Source organism: Hydra vulgaris, chromosome 14 (genome assembly GCF_038396675.1).
Source record: "Hydra vulgaris chromosome 14, alternate assembly HydraT2T_AEP".
NCBI lineage: Eukaryota > Metazoa > Cnidaria > Hydrozoa > Anthoathecata > Hydridae > Hydra > Hydra vulgaris.
The window spans coordinates 6,593,728-6,610,000 of NC_088933.1; the positions used below are offsets into that span (position 1 = coordinate 6,593,728).

The window sequence follows — 16,273 nt, forward strand, 5'->3', positions numbered from 1 at the left end:
CGTAAATAAAATATCTTTAACTTTACAAAGCTTTTGGTATTTTTTTGAAACCACAATCCGTCTTGGTTCATATTTTATCTGTGTAAACGAAAGTCTATGCGAATACCTAACGTAAACTTCAAATTATATAAATTATTAAAAATTGTATCAAATGTTACAGATTTACGTTTACTTGATAATTTTATTGTAGCAATATTTGTTTAATTTTGATTTATATGAGTTTTTATGAAGCATTTCTACTCCGTTTTATAAAGTTTAATAAGTTTTTTGTTTGAATTTTTTTTTTTTTAGTTTTATTTAGATGCCCCATAAAGTCTTTACTATCTTATCACAGAGCACCGCGAATGAGCATTTAATTGGAAGTTCACGCCGTTTTCCTTACCAATGTCGTAAAACTTGCCCAGGGGTGGGAGTGTGAACCACCGATCTTTTGTTTCTTAGGCAAGTGTGCTACCATTGCGCCACGGCTGCTCATTAAACAGTGTTAAAAGATAATATTATTGCATGCCAAAGCGATCAAAGTGCTTCGCATTTTATTTTTAAATCTTATCCAATTTTCTAGAATAAAAAGTGAAACAATTTTAAAGGTCTATAGATATATGCCTATCATATATAAAGGTATTATATACTAAAACAAAAGAAAGGCAGAGAATTTTTTAAAAAGCTATTTAAAATTTCTTAAAACATAAAAACATCGTTAGAAATTTGTTGCGTATATGTCATGGTAGAGTTTAAGGTTTTGATATGCTTAATAATAGATTAGGTGTTGGCATATAAGTGACAACTTTCTTTTTTTAATGAAAAAGATTTTACAAGGAATCTTAAATTTTCTTTAAAATTAGCAAGGCAAGAGTCCTAATAACAGGGATTATCTTTTTCCAGATATTTCTTGAATTTTCTTAAATTTTTTTTTGAAATGTTTTTTCAATGGTATTTAGTTAACACATTTCAAGCAAGTATTCTAAATATTATTACTGGTACTGATATTCAATTCGTTGATAAATAGCGATTTTCGCAACGTCAATCCAAATGTTAAAAGTTTTAAAAAGTTAAATTTAATAGAAAATTTGTTTTATAGCTTTAAAAAGTAAGCACTAAGTATAGTTTTTATATATGCATTTAATTATTTTTCTACCTCTTACTAAAATATATTGAAGTAAGGGATAAGTATAGAAAAGGTCGGTGTGGGATAGATTTACTAAGACTCGTATTTTACGGGTCACGACAGCTACTATTAAATATAATTCCTAGAATACTTTTTTTGAACTTTTTTATTCTTTTATTCACAGTAATAATTGTCTTTACATTCCTGGAATTTTTTCAATAATAAAGCTATTGTAATCAATAATAAAACTTAATAATAAAAATGTTCATCAATTAAATAACAACTTATTATTAAGTTAACATTATGTAACTAAGTGAAAAAATTTATACTTCATAAAAATATTTAATGAAGTTACTATACAAGTACATGTAGTTTTTTATTTGTGTTCCATAAATTGGGTTACTTTGATCGTTTTTGTGATACTTTTACTTGCACTTCCTTCACTATTGACAATATTTGAAATTTAATAAAATGAATATAGGGGCTAAAACTGACTCATACATAATTCAAATTCAAAATAATATTTAAACAAAAGAATTTTGTGTAACATTAATTTAAATAGTCATTCAAAGTTACCCAACAAATGGGGTAACTTTGAATGCGATTTTTTGTAAAACCTATTTAAAAACGCACTGTTTTGTTTTAATATAAAAATATTAAATTATAATATTAAATTTAATAATAAAAACAACAATCTAGTTTAACATTAATTTATTTTTGCTTAAATTAAATAATATTATTTTATAACAAACAACATTAGTATTTTATTTTACTTTAATGGGTAAGTTTTAAGTGGACTAGCATAAGAAAAGTCTCATTTACATCAGTTTTACTGATAGACAATGCAAGTGGAACATCATTACCTTTTGCCAAAAAATCCTCAGAAAAAAAAATACTTACAAAAAGGACAAAAGCTATTTTTATTTCTTCCCTTTCTCTGCTTTTTCTTCACATCAACATAAAACAATAATTAAGTAAATTAATTACTGCTTGGCTTACTAAAATTACAACTACCATCTGGCAAATGATTGAATATTATACTATTGTGGGGAATTTTTTAATACTTTCCCTGAGACACTAATGATTTCACTCGTTTATCAATTTTATTTTATTTTCATCTGACTGCGAATCAATTATTTACAAATATCACCCTTTTTATATAAAGTTTAGAACCACAAAATAAATAAACTTAATTACAAGTAATTACGTTGGCGTAATTTTCCCATACCTCTACGAAGACCACATCATTTCAAATACATTAATGTTTATATTAAGAAACAACCGCTAATTGTTGTTAGTATCTTGGAAGACGTAATTCACCACACACTCCCCCGATTAAAGCTGAGACTTCGGCTTTAATCAGCCATCTCGTCTTCCATGATGGAACTGATTATTTGTCGTGCATTTAATTTCGCCTGTCTTGGTTCTCTTTTCAAGGTATCCTCTTCGGCCTTGGTTTCTAAATTCTCTTCCGATTCGATTCCGCTTTCTGCCCCACACCCCATTTCCAAGTCGCACACCAACTGAATTGGTCGTTCAATTACATAACCATTTCCAAGACGTATTTTAAAGCCACGAATAACTCCATCCTTCCCCTTAATGTTGTTTTCAATTCGACCAATGTTGAGAAGAGCCTTGTCCTTCACATCGTCTTTTATGAGTACCATACTTCCGACCTCTGGGAGTTTCACGTTACCTCTCTTTTCCCTTGCTTGTTGTCGTTCTTCCATTGCGTGCACGTACTCGTTCATCCATCTTTTCCTTAAGTGATTCTTACAACTTTTCACAAACTTGATTCTCCGTAATGCGCAATCATCCCTTGTTATTAAATCGATATCTTCTTCAAGCAAAACTGCCGGTCTACCCCTCATTAATACATTTGGTGTTAATACTTGCTTATCGAATTGGTCACCTTGATAACAAAGTGGTCTATTGTTCATAACGCATTCCAAATCCAGCAATACTTCTTCCAATTCAAAGAAGTTTAGGATGCCTTTCCCAATTGTTTTTGACAAACTTTTCTTCATTATCCCTATTAATCTTTCAAACAAACCTCCCCACCATGGCGCTCTTGATAAATTAAACCTCCATTTTATGGCTGTGGTAGCAAGATAGTTTGCGAGATTTTCATCCTTCTTAAGTGTTAGTAACCACTTCCCTGTTGCCACAAACGTTTTTGCGTTATCACTAATCATCATTTGTGGTGGTCCTTTTCTTACAACAAACTCCTTTAAAATTCTCTGAAATTCTCCTGCCGTTAGGTCATGACAAAGTCTAAGGTAGACAGCTCTTGTACATGCGCATGTAAACAGTGCAACATAACATTTTTCAACCAACTTCCCTTGCGCTTTATACTTTAGCGGACCGGCAAAATCAACACCTGTAACCGTAAACGGTTCGATATTTTCAGTTCTAAAACGTGGTAACATTGCTCTTGTTGGCGGTAACAGCGGTTTCACTCTATATCTCTTACATAGATTGCATTCACGAATGACCTTCTTTACAGCAACTCTCAAATTTGGTATCCAAAATCTTTCTCTAATGCTACTCATTGTATCTCCTACTCCCCCGTGTAACGTTTTCGCGTGATGATACTCAATAATTTTTAGAGTTAGTTGAAAACCTTTTGGTACAAATATTGGATTATACCCAGAGACTTTTCCATGACACCTCCAAAGCTGTTTTTCATCCTGTTTAAGTTCCACATTGGACTTTATCGCAACAGCTTCTTGTAGTAACTTAAGATTCACCAACTCCACTTCTATCATCTCTTCAGCATTCAGTGGTCCTGTTATTTTTTCTTCATTCCGACAATTGTAAATAAACCTTTTTATGAAAGATGATATTCTTATGATTTTCCAATACTTGTGTTTACTCAATATTTCCTTAAATATATGAAGTCCCTTTATTTCTTCTGTTGCCATACTGACGTTCTCTCTTAAATGAATAGTTTCACATAATGCGTTCGGCGTTTCAAATATTTCTGGTTGAATTGGCCAATTTTCTTTGTGTTTTAACCATATAGGTCCATTGAACCACAAACTTGTTAGTTTCTCAGGACTTACTCCTCTTGTTCCAAGATCACTTGGGTTTTCTTTTGTTGGGACATAAAGCCATTTTACTTCTCCATTTAATAATATCTGTTGAACTCGGTTCCTGACAAATTGTGACCAACTGCCCCTTTCTTTTAACCAATAAAGTACTGCAGTACTGTCAACCCAATGATATACTTCAATAATATTATACTTGTTCAATGTCTTCCTAAATTAATTCATTAACTTGCTCAAGGTGTGTGCTGCTACCAGCTCCAGTCTAGGAATACTAAGATCCCTTGGTGCGATCCGTGCTTTCGCTACAAGTAAGTTACTGGTTTTCGAATATCGGTGGCTCACTGCAATGTAGATGCATGCACATTCTGCTGATTTACTTGCATCTGAAAATCCATGGAGCTCCATTTCAATACTTCTTTCAGAAAGAACGCTCCGCGGAATTGAAATAGTTCTTTTAATTCGTATTGCCTTGATCCAGGTCTTCCATTCTTCTGAAAGTTCATATGGAATTTGTTGATCCCATCCGAGTTTTAACAAGCATAGCCGACTGTATAATATTTTTCCAGTGATTAAAATAGGTGCACTAAATCCCAATACGTCAAAAACACTGTTAATGGCGGATAGCATTTTCCTTTTTGTTATCACTTCTTTATCTCCACTATTGATGCAAGCAGTAAAGTCAATCGATAGTTGATCCGTTTCTTTGTTCCAAGGAATCCCAAGTATTTTTGTTGATTTGCCCTCAGCGTTGCTTTCCAATTTGCTCACGTTGCTATGCCATTTGTGCAGCTGGAACCCAGCTTTCATTAAGATTTGCGTTGATTCATTTTTAAACCTGATAAGTTCATCTTCCGTTTCTCCACCTGCTTGTATATCATCGACATAAGTATCTTCTTCCAAAGCAAGCACCGTTTTAGGATAAATGTCCTTGTATTTTGATATATGCTTTTTAATGGTAGCACCAAGAATGTAAGGGCTTGAACTTGAACCAAAAATCACCCTTGTAAATCGTAAATCCGTTAATTCCATATTCTTCAAGTCCTTATACCAAATTAAGCGTTGTGCGTCTCTATCCATTTCGTGTATTCGAATTTGTAGAAACGCCTTCTTCACGTCAGCTAAAACGCAGAGTTTATTCATTCGATTTCGTACGAGTATGTCAAAAATTAATGGTTGCAGCGATGGTCCCACTTCTAGACAGTCGTTTAATGAAGGTGACTGAGCGTCTTTTCTAGCTGAACAATCATAAACAATTCTCATTTTTGTTGACTCGGCATTTTCCTTGACTACTGCTTGATGAGGAACGTTCTGTTATTTGGTAGTTTAACAACACCCTTTTTCCACGGCATTCTGGTTTCATAGAAACCTTCTTCGGTTTGATGCAGTTTTTCACTGAAGTCTTGGTGGAACATTGACTCACTATTTGTGTCCGATAATCCAAGTACTTCTAAACTACACATTTGCTCAAACTCATCACGACCAGTGTTCAATAAGAAACTTCTCTCAATACCTGAACTAAATTGTGTTCGTCTCCCAGAAAGAGTCCATCCCAACATCGTTAATTCGGCTCCGGGATCTTTATCCGGATTTTTTCCGAGAACTACCGGTTCCGTGGTTTTTATTCGCTGATAATCAGCCGCACCGAGTATAATGTGAACAGGTTGAAGTTCGTCACTCCCTTCATCATCGCTAAATTTCAGCCTCCTCAATTTTGCAAAATGCTTCTTAACATCCTTGATCATCGGATTCGGTAAAAAGGTGAGTGTTTCCTTTTCTGCGTTGGCGCATTCGACTTTGATGCTAAATTCCGGTATTGTCGTTGATTCTAGCGTAACCTTATATATTTCCACACGCTTGTCCACAGTTCCATAGAGCTGTTCAATACTTTTATATTCCTTTCGTGTAGGTTTCAACTTTAGTTTTGTTATCAAATTCGTACATATATAGGAACTTCCAGCACCCGTATCCAACATTATCCTTACTTTTTCACCATTTACTTTTGCGATCACTGTTGGGTGAATAGTTGTGCTTGCATTAAGCACCGTTCCCATGTTTTCTTTTTTATTTTCAATGTTACCATCCATTGTTGCGTTCCTATCTTGACAAATGGACGTGTGATGTTTTTTGTTGCACTTTCTGCATCCTCTTGATTTACAATTTACCGCCGAGTGTCCGTAACCAATGCAGTTGTAACATAATCTTTTGTTTGTTAAAATCTCCCTGCGTCTTGCAACAGTTAGTACTTTTGTACAATCTTCGCTTTTGTGATTTTGTAACCCACAGTAGACACATCCATGCTTTCCACTAGTTGCCCTGGTTTCTTTGTCATAAAGACTGCCATTGTATTGTTTAAACGTAGTGCTTCGATGTTCATAGGGCCTTGACTGAACGTTCGTGTTCTTTTTATCGCCCTTTGTTTGTTCGTCGCTTGAGTTAAAAGTTGAGTTCAACGGATTCCTTTCAATGTACTTTTGAAGTTTGACAGATTGTTTAGTAGCTTCGTTTTCGTTTCCAAGAGATTTACGCAATGTTTCTTTCATTTTTAGTTTCTTTAAATACCATTCTTCTTCGCTTTGAAGTTTTCTCAATGAGGCTTGTTCTGCTTCTTTTTGAATCGTTAACTGCTGTTCCACTATTTGTTTTTCATACTCAAATTTTCTGACGCATTCGTTTTTATTTATCGAATCCAACTTGTCCACCATTTTGTTTTTGATTTCAATTGCTGCTTCTACTTCCATTACTGGTTTCGAAAGCCATTCTTCAACTGAATCGATGCTTTCGCCGTCGTCAAGCATTTTCCTGGTCAGCTCATCCTTTGCCATTTCAAATCTTCCCAATAAATTTGTTATTTTGTCCAGCGCCAAGATTATGCTTGATTTGTCGCCATTAATCGTGTTGCGTTCTATGTTTTTAATGTTTATTCTTATCATGCTGACTTCTCTTTGGTAAATTCGCTCTTGGTCCATTCTTTACTAACTCGTAGGTTTCGTAGGTCCTGTTAGTGTCGCCACCTTTTTTGTGTGGGGAATTTTTTAATACTTTCCCTGAGACACTAATGATTTCACTCGTTTATCAATTTTATTTTATTTTCATCTGACTGCGAATCCATTATTTACAAATATCACCCTTTTTATATAAAGTTTAGAACCACAAAATAAATAAACTTAATTACAAGTAATTACGTTGGCGTAATTTTCCCATACCTCTACGAAGACCACATCATTTCAAATACATTAATGTTTATATTAAGAAACAACCGCTAATTGTTGTTAGTATCTTGGAAGACGTAATTCACCACACTATACCTAATTAGTAAATCCCATATTTCTTTCAAAACCACTAAGCTACTAAGTTGCTGATTACCTTTTGATCTGAAAAAATGAAATGTTTATAAAAAAAAAAAAAGAACAAAGGAGATTTATTTTTTGTAATTGTCTGTGCTTCTTTTGGAACAAAAGGTTTTCGATTGATCAAGCCTTTTCCTCTAAGTATTTTCTCGAGTATTTTCCTAAAGTATTTTCTTCTAATACTTATTAAAGAGGTCCATACAATGTAACATCAAGAGGTTGCAATAAATGGGTAGAGTTTCCAGTTATATAACAAGATACTGCTTTCTTCGCAACAAGATACTATTTTCTTTAGTAAATTCAAGTACTTTTTCACTGTAAAGGTTGCTTAGATTATAACTAATTGGAACTTTAACTCCTACAATTTGACAAAAAACAATTACAAACCAGTCAAAAGAGTGAATAGAATCAAACCATCCTGACTATAGTTGTATTGTAAATTAGGTGGTCTGCTTTTGGTCGTTGCTGTCCATTAATGGTCAGCTTTATAATCATAAACAGAGACAATTTGACTAAAGCACATTTTTGTATATTTGCATATTATGGATTTTCCATGTGTTTTCGAATTAAGTTTTTAAACTTTACTGTACATGGTAGTAAATTGCACCCAATTTACTTTAATCTTATAATGTTTATTGTTACCATAAAATTTGAAAACTGGCTTTCAGTATAATTAATATACTGTCTTACGTCAGTTTGTTTTCGTGGGATAGTACTGCAATGAAAGGTTAAGCAAAAACAAATATAAAGATAAATAACAGTTCTTTCAGCAAACTTAATTCAATACAATATCGAATGTACATACACATGTTACATGACATTTTTTCTACAAGATTTAAAATTTAATAGTGTTTTGCAACAAAAGTATTTAGATACACAGACACACACAGACAAATATGTTTATATATGTGTATGTGTTTATGTTTATACACACACACATATATAAATGTTTATATATCTGTGTGTGTTCATATACAGAAACAAAGTGTATGTATGTGTGACTTACTGTTATACAAATGATATTTTAATTTTTATTCATAATAATATTATAAATAATACAAGTATAACAAAAGAAATTTTTAAAGTTGTTTCATATTTTTGACTATTTAAATGCAAAAAAATGTATACAATAACGTATGTTATGCTATAGCAATGAAACATAACTATTGTAGGCTAACGAATTTCTTTATATTTTATATGCCTAACTATTTTATAAACAAAAATTATGCCACTAAGACAACAAGCTGCTGCACTAGCTGAGGCAGAGTACAAAGTAATCTAAATAATTTTTTTGAGAAAAATATTCGAAATATTTATTTCATTTTTTAAGGAACAATAAAAACCAATAAACAAAGTAAAACTTTAAATAATCAGAATATAAATTATTTTTAGGACTTTGATGTTTAAGGTTTGAACAGATTCATATAAGTTCTTTCCATAATAACAACTTGAAAAAAAAAAAAGATTTTTATTTAACGGTACTTAAGTATACAAAAAAAAAACCAGTATAACATCAAGGTCTTTTGTATACAATTTTAAAAATAAATCAAAACATAACTTTGAAATGCATGAATACAAAATAAAACATAGAAATAAACGCAAAACAAAAATATAAAAGTAAAAATATTAATTAATATAGACAATTATGAAGATCTAAAAATAAAAAAAAACTTCGAACTTCAAAACTTTTAGGCATTTTTTTTCGTACAAGGCCAGCTTATCTCGAGTAAAATAAAAAAAATGTTTTTTACATATTTAGTGTGTTTTAATATCCTTATAACACGATAAAGTAGAATAAACATATACTTAATTCATAAAATGATCTGATTGTAATTCTTGGTTAAAAACAAACAACACTGATTTGTAGCCAGTTTCACATTGCATTGTAGCCAATTACACGTTACAAGTTAAAGTATTTGTAAACACTTTTTCTGTATATACTATTTGTACCTACAAATAAATATTATTTTTACAAAATATATTTTAATGACTATAAAGTCTTTTAAAAATTTTTTAAATATGACAAATAAATAAAAAAAATTATAACATTTACATTTTAACATTCAAGATAAAGACTACTAAAAAATAGTGTCTCTTTTAAGTAAATATTAAAAAAACATATTTTTATATAATGGCTGCCAACTTTCTGAGACTAGAAAGATATTTATGCAATTTTCAATTTCAAATGTAAAACTAAGTATATTGAAACATAGTGGTTTATTGAACATCTATTTGTAGACTTATTTACCATGATTTAAATGATACGAAGAATGTGTAAAAATACAAACTTTCTTCCATGAACCAAAAGTATAACATTTATTTTAACATATTTAAACATTAAAACATTCACAATTTGACCAATTAAGCAATAAACCTTGATTATTTATCTGCATATTTTAGTGTAGACTGAACCAATTGTAAAAATAATCCAATTTACACGACACTTAGTTTTGATAGTCGCGCGAACAATATGCATTGGGTGACTTTTTGCCAAAAATTAATCCCTCGAGCTATATTCTTCGATGGCCCCCAGTTTATTGGAAATATCATCCCTTTACAACGCCTGTTAGAATAAGAATAGCCAGGGTTTAAACCTAATAAAAACGCCCAAAGAACGACTCATAAATGCACTGTGCCCACTGGGAAATCCCTTCATGTTAAGTATCAAATCTTTGTGTTTATATGGTTCTTAATAAAAGATTTAAAAAAATTGAATTTAAAATAAATTTTTTTAATTGACATTGTCGATGTAATAAAAATAAAAATTATTTATAATTTTTTATATATTATAATAATTTATTTATACATTTGTATTATGAGATAATAAATTATTTATACATTTGTATTATGAGATAATACAAGTTGTAAATATGATATTTATATTTTGCATTATCTCATAATGCAAGTTGTTAATGCCACATTTATAAAAAATTAAATTTTGTGGCAAAATAAATTGCAGGGCTCTAGGCTGCAGCCTTGTTAGCTTATAGCTAAATCATGCCCAAGTTATACGGATTATAAAAAACAGACACTAACTATTTTTTCATGAAAAAAATCAAAAATCATGAAAGAATTGTGGAAAATATGACAAAAAAATGATTACATAAAAAGTGATTGTTATATGTGTATACAAAGTAAGCATGTATGCTAACTTAAGGTGGAAGACCCTCAAAAATCATGAAAAATTAAAAAAAATATTTTGTGTAATTCTGTCACAAATTTTTTTTTTTTTTTTTTTTTTTTTTTTTTTTTTTATTACATTTTAAACAACATGTCATTATAAAATATAAAGTTTACAAGTTTACAAGATAAGAATAATAAGTAAATGACAATAAAAATTTTACAAAATTAGATCAATAAAAAAATAAAAGAACGCGGGACTCGTAGAAGACCGTTAGGCCTTGTCGTCGACAACCGCTAACATAAACGTGATAATTTCTGGTAACATTCGAAAAAGACAAACAAGATATTTAAAAATTTTTTCCTCACAGAAAAATTCGTAAATCGAAAATTCGAAAATTCGAAAATCTTAGAATATATATAAATTTTTAAAAGTCTTTTGATAAATAAAAGGTAAAAAGGGGATATACAAATATATATATATATATATATATATATATATATATATATATATATATATACACATACACGTATAAACACGGACATATATACGTATATACACATATATACACATACACATATATACACGCATATATACATACACATGCACACGTACACATACACACACACACACACACTTTTAAAAGTTATGACCATATAAAGTTTACACCCCCCTCAATTTGAGGAGGTTATAAATTTTATATGGTCATTATTTTTGAAGGCTGAAAGATAATACTATGAAACTTAAAATTTATCGATGAATATAAGTCTAGTTAAAAATAGTGCAAAAAAAATTTCATCAACTTGTTGCTCTCACGTTTGGGGCAGGGGGGCACAAAATTTTAGGCTTTTTTGTTCCCAGCCTCCAATCATCGCAAATTTTTGCAAAGCATCCTTATTTGACATAGGTATAAACATATAAATGTTTGGAGTTTGCTCGATGTCTGGAAGTTAGCTCAAAGACCAAAAAAGCTGGTTCCAGCTCTGATATATACTTGCATACACACATACATACATACACACATGCATACATACAAATACACAGATATATATATATATATATATATATATATATATATATATATATATATATATATATATATATATATATATATATATATATATATATATATATATATATATATATATATATATATATATATATATATATATATATATACATATATATATATATATATATATATATATATATATATATATATATATATATATATATATATATATATATATATATACAGGGGCGTCGCCTTGGAGGGGGTTAGGGGGGGAGCCTCCCCCTCCTAGAATCTAGAAAAGAGAAAAGTTGGGAATTTTCTTGCCACGAGTTGGGACAGTTGGGAAATTGGTGATAAAATCAAAAAATATTTTCTAGTTAAATAAAATTAAAATGTTTGCAAAAATCCATTAAAGATCTAATTTTTTTTTGACTGGGACAAATAAACTTTACGTTAATTAAACGGCTTAAGGCTGTTTTCCACACGACGAAATGCCTTGGGAGGTCATTACGAAACGCCCTTTTGATTTCCGCGTTGTTGTTTTTTTTTCGCGCAACTTTTTTTTGTTATCAACATTAAAAATGGCAGCTGCAAGTTTATGCAACAAAAATAGCAGCTGCAAATTTATGTTTGACTAAAAGCAGTTGTTCATTTTTTCATACTTTCTACTTCGAAACGCGAATATTTATTTCCATGAATTGGTTTTAACATTGCTGTCTTGTATAAAAGATATGGTAGCATTTAAAATAATATGATTCATTTTTTAATATAATAGTTTTATATAAAGCTTTTTATTAGAAAGTATAATAAAATAAATGCTAAACTCTGATATAAACGTTTTGCACCTGTTATCACTTCCAATTATCAGTATACTAAAGTAGGATCAGAATTAGGTTTGTAGGAGTAATAGGCCTAATTAGAGTATATAATAGGATTATTAGTCTTATTCTATTATTGTAAGACTCTTATATCTTATCACATATATTAAGAGGGATAACTTTTATAAACATTAAATCATTTAAAAATTACGGTAAATTATAGTATCTGCGTTTGTTTTCCAGCATTAAATATGAATAGCAAAAGATATAAATTATAATCTTGCGTATGCAAAGCAGTATTTATTAACGACTATAAAACCAGTCATGAAATATCCGTTCATGGTGGTAGAAAGGTTCATATACAAACAGTGGGAGCCCCAGAGAATCCTTTTATAGCCTCCTTAGCTTCAAAAAAACGAAAAATGGAACCTCAGAATGCTGGTATTGATGTCGAAGTGGATGATGAAATACAAAGTACTGAACATACAAAGTTAGACTTGATAATAATTGAAACATCGGCTTCAACATGTGGTATATTTAGAGAAGAAGAAACTGTCGAAAAATGTTTTGAAAATGGGAAACGCTTTTATAAAAAACCTCGATACCAAAGCTCAAATTATTATAATTGACAAATCAGATTCATCAGCATTGATAAGCCATGACCCAGGTTTACGTCCACATTCAATTACGGATAATCAAAAATTTTATTTAACCCAGTTAGGGCCACACCAACCAAAACTTGCTAGTTTTCCAAGTGACGGTAAAAATTTTTTTCCCCAAGGGTGTTGAAAAGAAGGAAAAAACTAAAGCTGCTTGGATAAATGTTGGGGTGAGATCTTGGTCTAAGATGAAAAGCTATGGGAAAGACAAACTTGGAAAGCTTCAGGCGTACTTTACCTCTCGAGCACATAAAGTTACATTAGGTGAATATTGTCATTTTCTTATGAAAAAAGGGCATATAGATCACCTTATTGATAAATCCAAAAGACTTGCTCTAATAGAAGAGCAAAAAATAGAGGTGCAGAATAGAGTAACTGTCCAAATTCTTATCGATACATGGAAGACTTTGGAAAGCCAAGGGCTAGCGTTTAGAAAATCGAACAGTGCTAATCAAGGTAACTTTGTTGCAGTTGTTAATCCTATTTCTCGCCACAATCCCACACTAAAAGCCTGAATTGAAGATAGAGCCCTTCGTCCATATAGAGTTACATACACGAGTCCATCGTCTCAAAATAAAATGATTAGTTTAATTGCAACGAAATTAAAGAATAAGATCATTGATGAAATTAACAGCTTCAATTTTTTTCCCGTGATGGCCGACACTACTCCTGATATGTTACATAAGGACATTATGAGTATAGTTGTGAGAACAGCCAGTGAAAACGGTGAGATTCGAGAAAGGCTTTTAAAATCCGTCGAATGCACTGATAAGACTGGAAAAGGGATGGCTGAGCTAATTTTATCTTCTTTACATAAAGAAGGCATTGACACATCAAAGATGGCTTCTGAAAAAAGTAACAACTTTTGATTTCATTATTACTCTTTTCTTTATGAAGAATATCATTGAGAAGATAAAAATATTAACAGAAATCTTAGAAAGTTCAAACTTCAATGTCATTGACAGTATTAATGTAATTGAAAGTACTGCCAAGAACATACAAAATATCAGTAACGATACAGATGCTATGAATAATTTGATTGAAAGTGCAGTATAATTTTCTAGGAAATTACAGATTGATACAGAAAATGATTACGAACGACACCATAGATTAGTATCAATAATCTTATTACTTGCTATGAATAATTTGATTGAAAGTGCAGTATAATTTTCTAGGAAATTACACATTGATACAGAAAACGATTACGAACGACACCATAGATTAATAGCAATGGAGATGAAAGCTTTTTACCGGAAAGAATTCAAAGAGGTCTTTGACTCTCTAGCCATGGGTTTAACCGAAAACTCGGCAGCATTAAAGAAAATATTTGCCCCTATCACCAAAATTTTTAGTTTTCCGTTAAATAAGGATAATTTGAGTATTGAAAACTTAACAAAAGCAAGCAAACTTTTAACTCCTGGATACAAGGATCATATTCCAGACGTTCATGTGCTGAAAGGCCAGATGGAAATTTTGATAGATATCTGTTTAGAAGAAGGTGATGAAGATTTTAAGTCATCAAGAACACCAGCCAAGACGCTACAAGACATTTTGTACCATGTTGTGAAGTTAAAGGATATACTGAAACAAGCCCATAACCTATGCATTTTTGTAATCACAGCTGCTTATGGTGTTGCATCAAATTAGCGTTCTTTGAGCCAACTCAAGATTGTAACAGAAATTGATTTCTGGAATTCTTGAATTATAAAAAACAGTTGTGAAAACTATGTTAAGCAGTTGGGAAAAACAAGTCTCTTCCCCTTCCCCCCCCTCCCCTGCAATTTTCTCACGCAACGCCCCTGTATGTATATATATATATATATATATATATATATATATATATATATATATATATATATATATATATATATATATATATATGTATATTATATATATGTATATATATATATATATATATATATATATATATATATATATATATATATATATATATATATATATATATATATATACATATATATATATATGTCTTGTTACGAGATTTCGCAGCGTAACGAAAACGCGTAAGGCATTTTTAAGTAACTCAACTCAACTCAGCAAATATATTTTGTATCGTATTTGAAAAATCATTATTATTTTTTCAAATATGAACTAAAATTTATTTTGAAAAAATATTTTCTTCAAAAAAAAGTATTTTTTTCAAAAAACGTAAAATAATATTTGTTTATTTTCTTATAATTTTACAGTTGGTTTTTGGTTATTTTATTAACTGTTAATAAATTTTTTCTTATTTATTTTGTGAATTCTTTTTATTAATGTTTTTAAACAATAAAGAGATTTTTTTTTAATTATTTATCAGTTATCGATAACACATTCGTCATCATAACTTATTTTCATAAATTAAACGAACGTCATTAAAACTTTATGTTATTGAATTTACAATAAACAAAATATCTTGTTAATAAAATATTTACATCAAAATAAATCGTCTATTTTTTAAACTATTATGACAAAAGTAATTTTTATATTTAAAAGGAATTTATATTTAATTCCTTAAGATAAAACTGAAAACACTTTATTTTAAATAATTTTTAACAACAACAACAAAAATTTCTATACAAACTGTTTCTTTAACAAAAAATCTATTTACAATACACGGTTTTCGAAATTCCCAAAAGTTGTAAAACACACTCATATTAACAAACACACAAAAATTTCGAGTAAACAAACTTAAAAAACGGTACGTTTTATAAGGGAATCAAGCTGTTTCTTTAAATAGATTTTATATTTTGGTATGTTTTTGCAAAATGAAATTATTATTTTGAAATAAAAACTGCTAAATAAACTAACTATTTTGATTTATTATTTTTGCTTTAGTTTTAATAAGAAGTTATTGGTAAAATGGCATTTCATTGCGTTGTAAAAAATTGTTCAAATGGAAGCTATAAACTTATGAAATGGAAATATGTAATATGCACTGAACATAAATGTAGAAAAAAAGGATATTGGATGTAGTTGTGCATTGCCTTTTCAATTATTTTCTTTTCCAACTATCAAAAAATCTCCCTCTCAACGTGAAATTTGGATCAAGCTAATTAACCGCTTAAACACTAATAAGACAAATGATTTTTTCTGCCCAAAGAAAGATGCCCGAGTTTGTTTTAATCATTTTAAAGATAAAGAGCCTACTATTAAAA

At 30.1% G+C, this 16,273-nt stretch overlaps 2 protein-coding genes across 2 annotated transcripts; both read right to left on the reverse strand.

Moving 5' to 3' along the window:
- Window positions 1-2,460: 2,460 nt before the first annotated feature.
- LOC136090866 (uncharacterized) lies at window positions 2,461-5,415 on the reverse strand. Its single transcript, XM_065817842.1, has 2 exons — window positions 4,533-5,415; window positions 2,461-4,334 (listed from the first exon to the last, which is right to left on the reverse strand). Exons 1-2 carry the CDS (start codon window positions 5,413-5,415, stop codon window positions 2,461-2,463), a joined length of 2,757 nt encoding a protein of 918 aa, XP_065673914.1.
- A 26-nt stretch (window positions 5,416-5,441) lies between these two features.
- On the reverse strand, window positions 5,442-7,121 carry LOC136090867 (uncharacterized). The gene has a single exon (XM_065817843.1). The coding sequence runs from the start codon at window positions 7,119-7,121 to the stop codon at window positions 5,442-5,444; it is 1,680 nt and encodes a 559-aa protein (XP_065673915.1).
- Between the last annotated feature and the right edge of the window lie 9,152 nt (window positions 7,122-16,273).

What these genes read in the sequence shown, in the direction of transcription:
- LOC136090867 (XM_065817843.1), bottom strand. Translation starts at nt 7,121, where the DNA reads ATGGACCAAGAGCGAATTTACCAAAGAGAAGTCAGCATGATAAGAATA.
- LOC136090866 (XM_065817842.1), bottom strand. Translation starts at nt 5,415, where the DNA reads ATGAGAATTGTTTATGATTGTTCAGCTAGAAAAGACGCTCAGTCACCT. An exon ending in CCATGGATTTTCAGATGCAA is followed by an intron (nt 4,335 to 4,532) that starts GTAAATCAGCAG and finishes ATATTATTGAAG; the next exon opens with TATATCATTGGGTTGACAGT.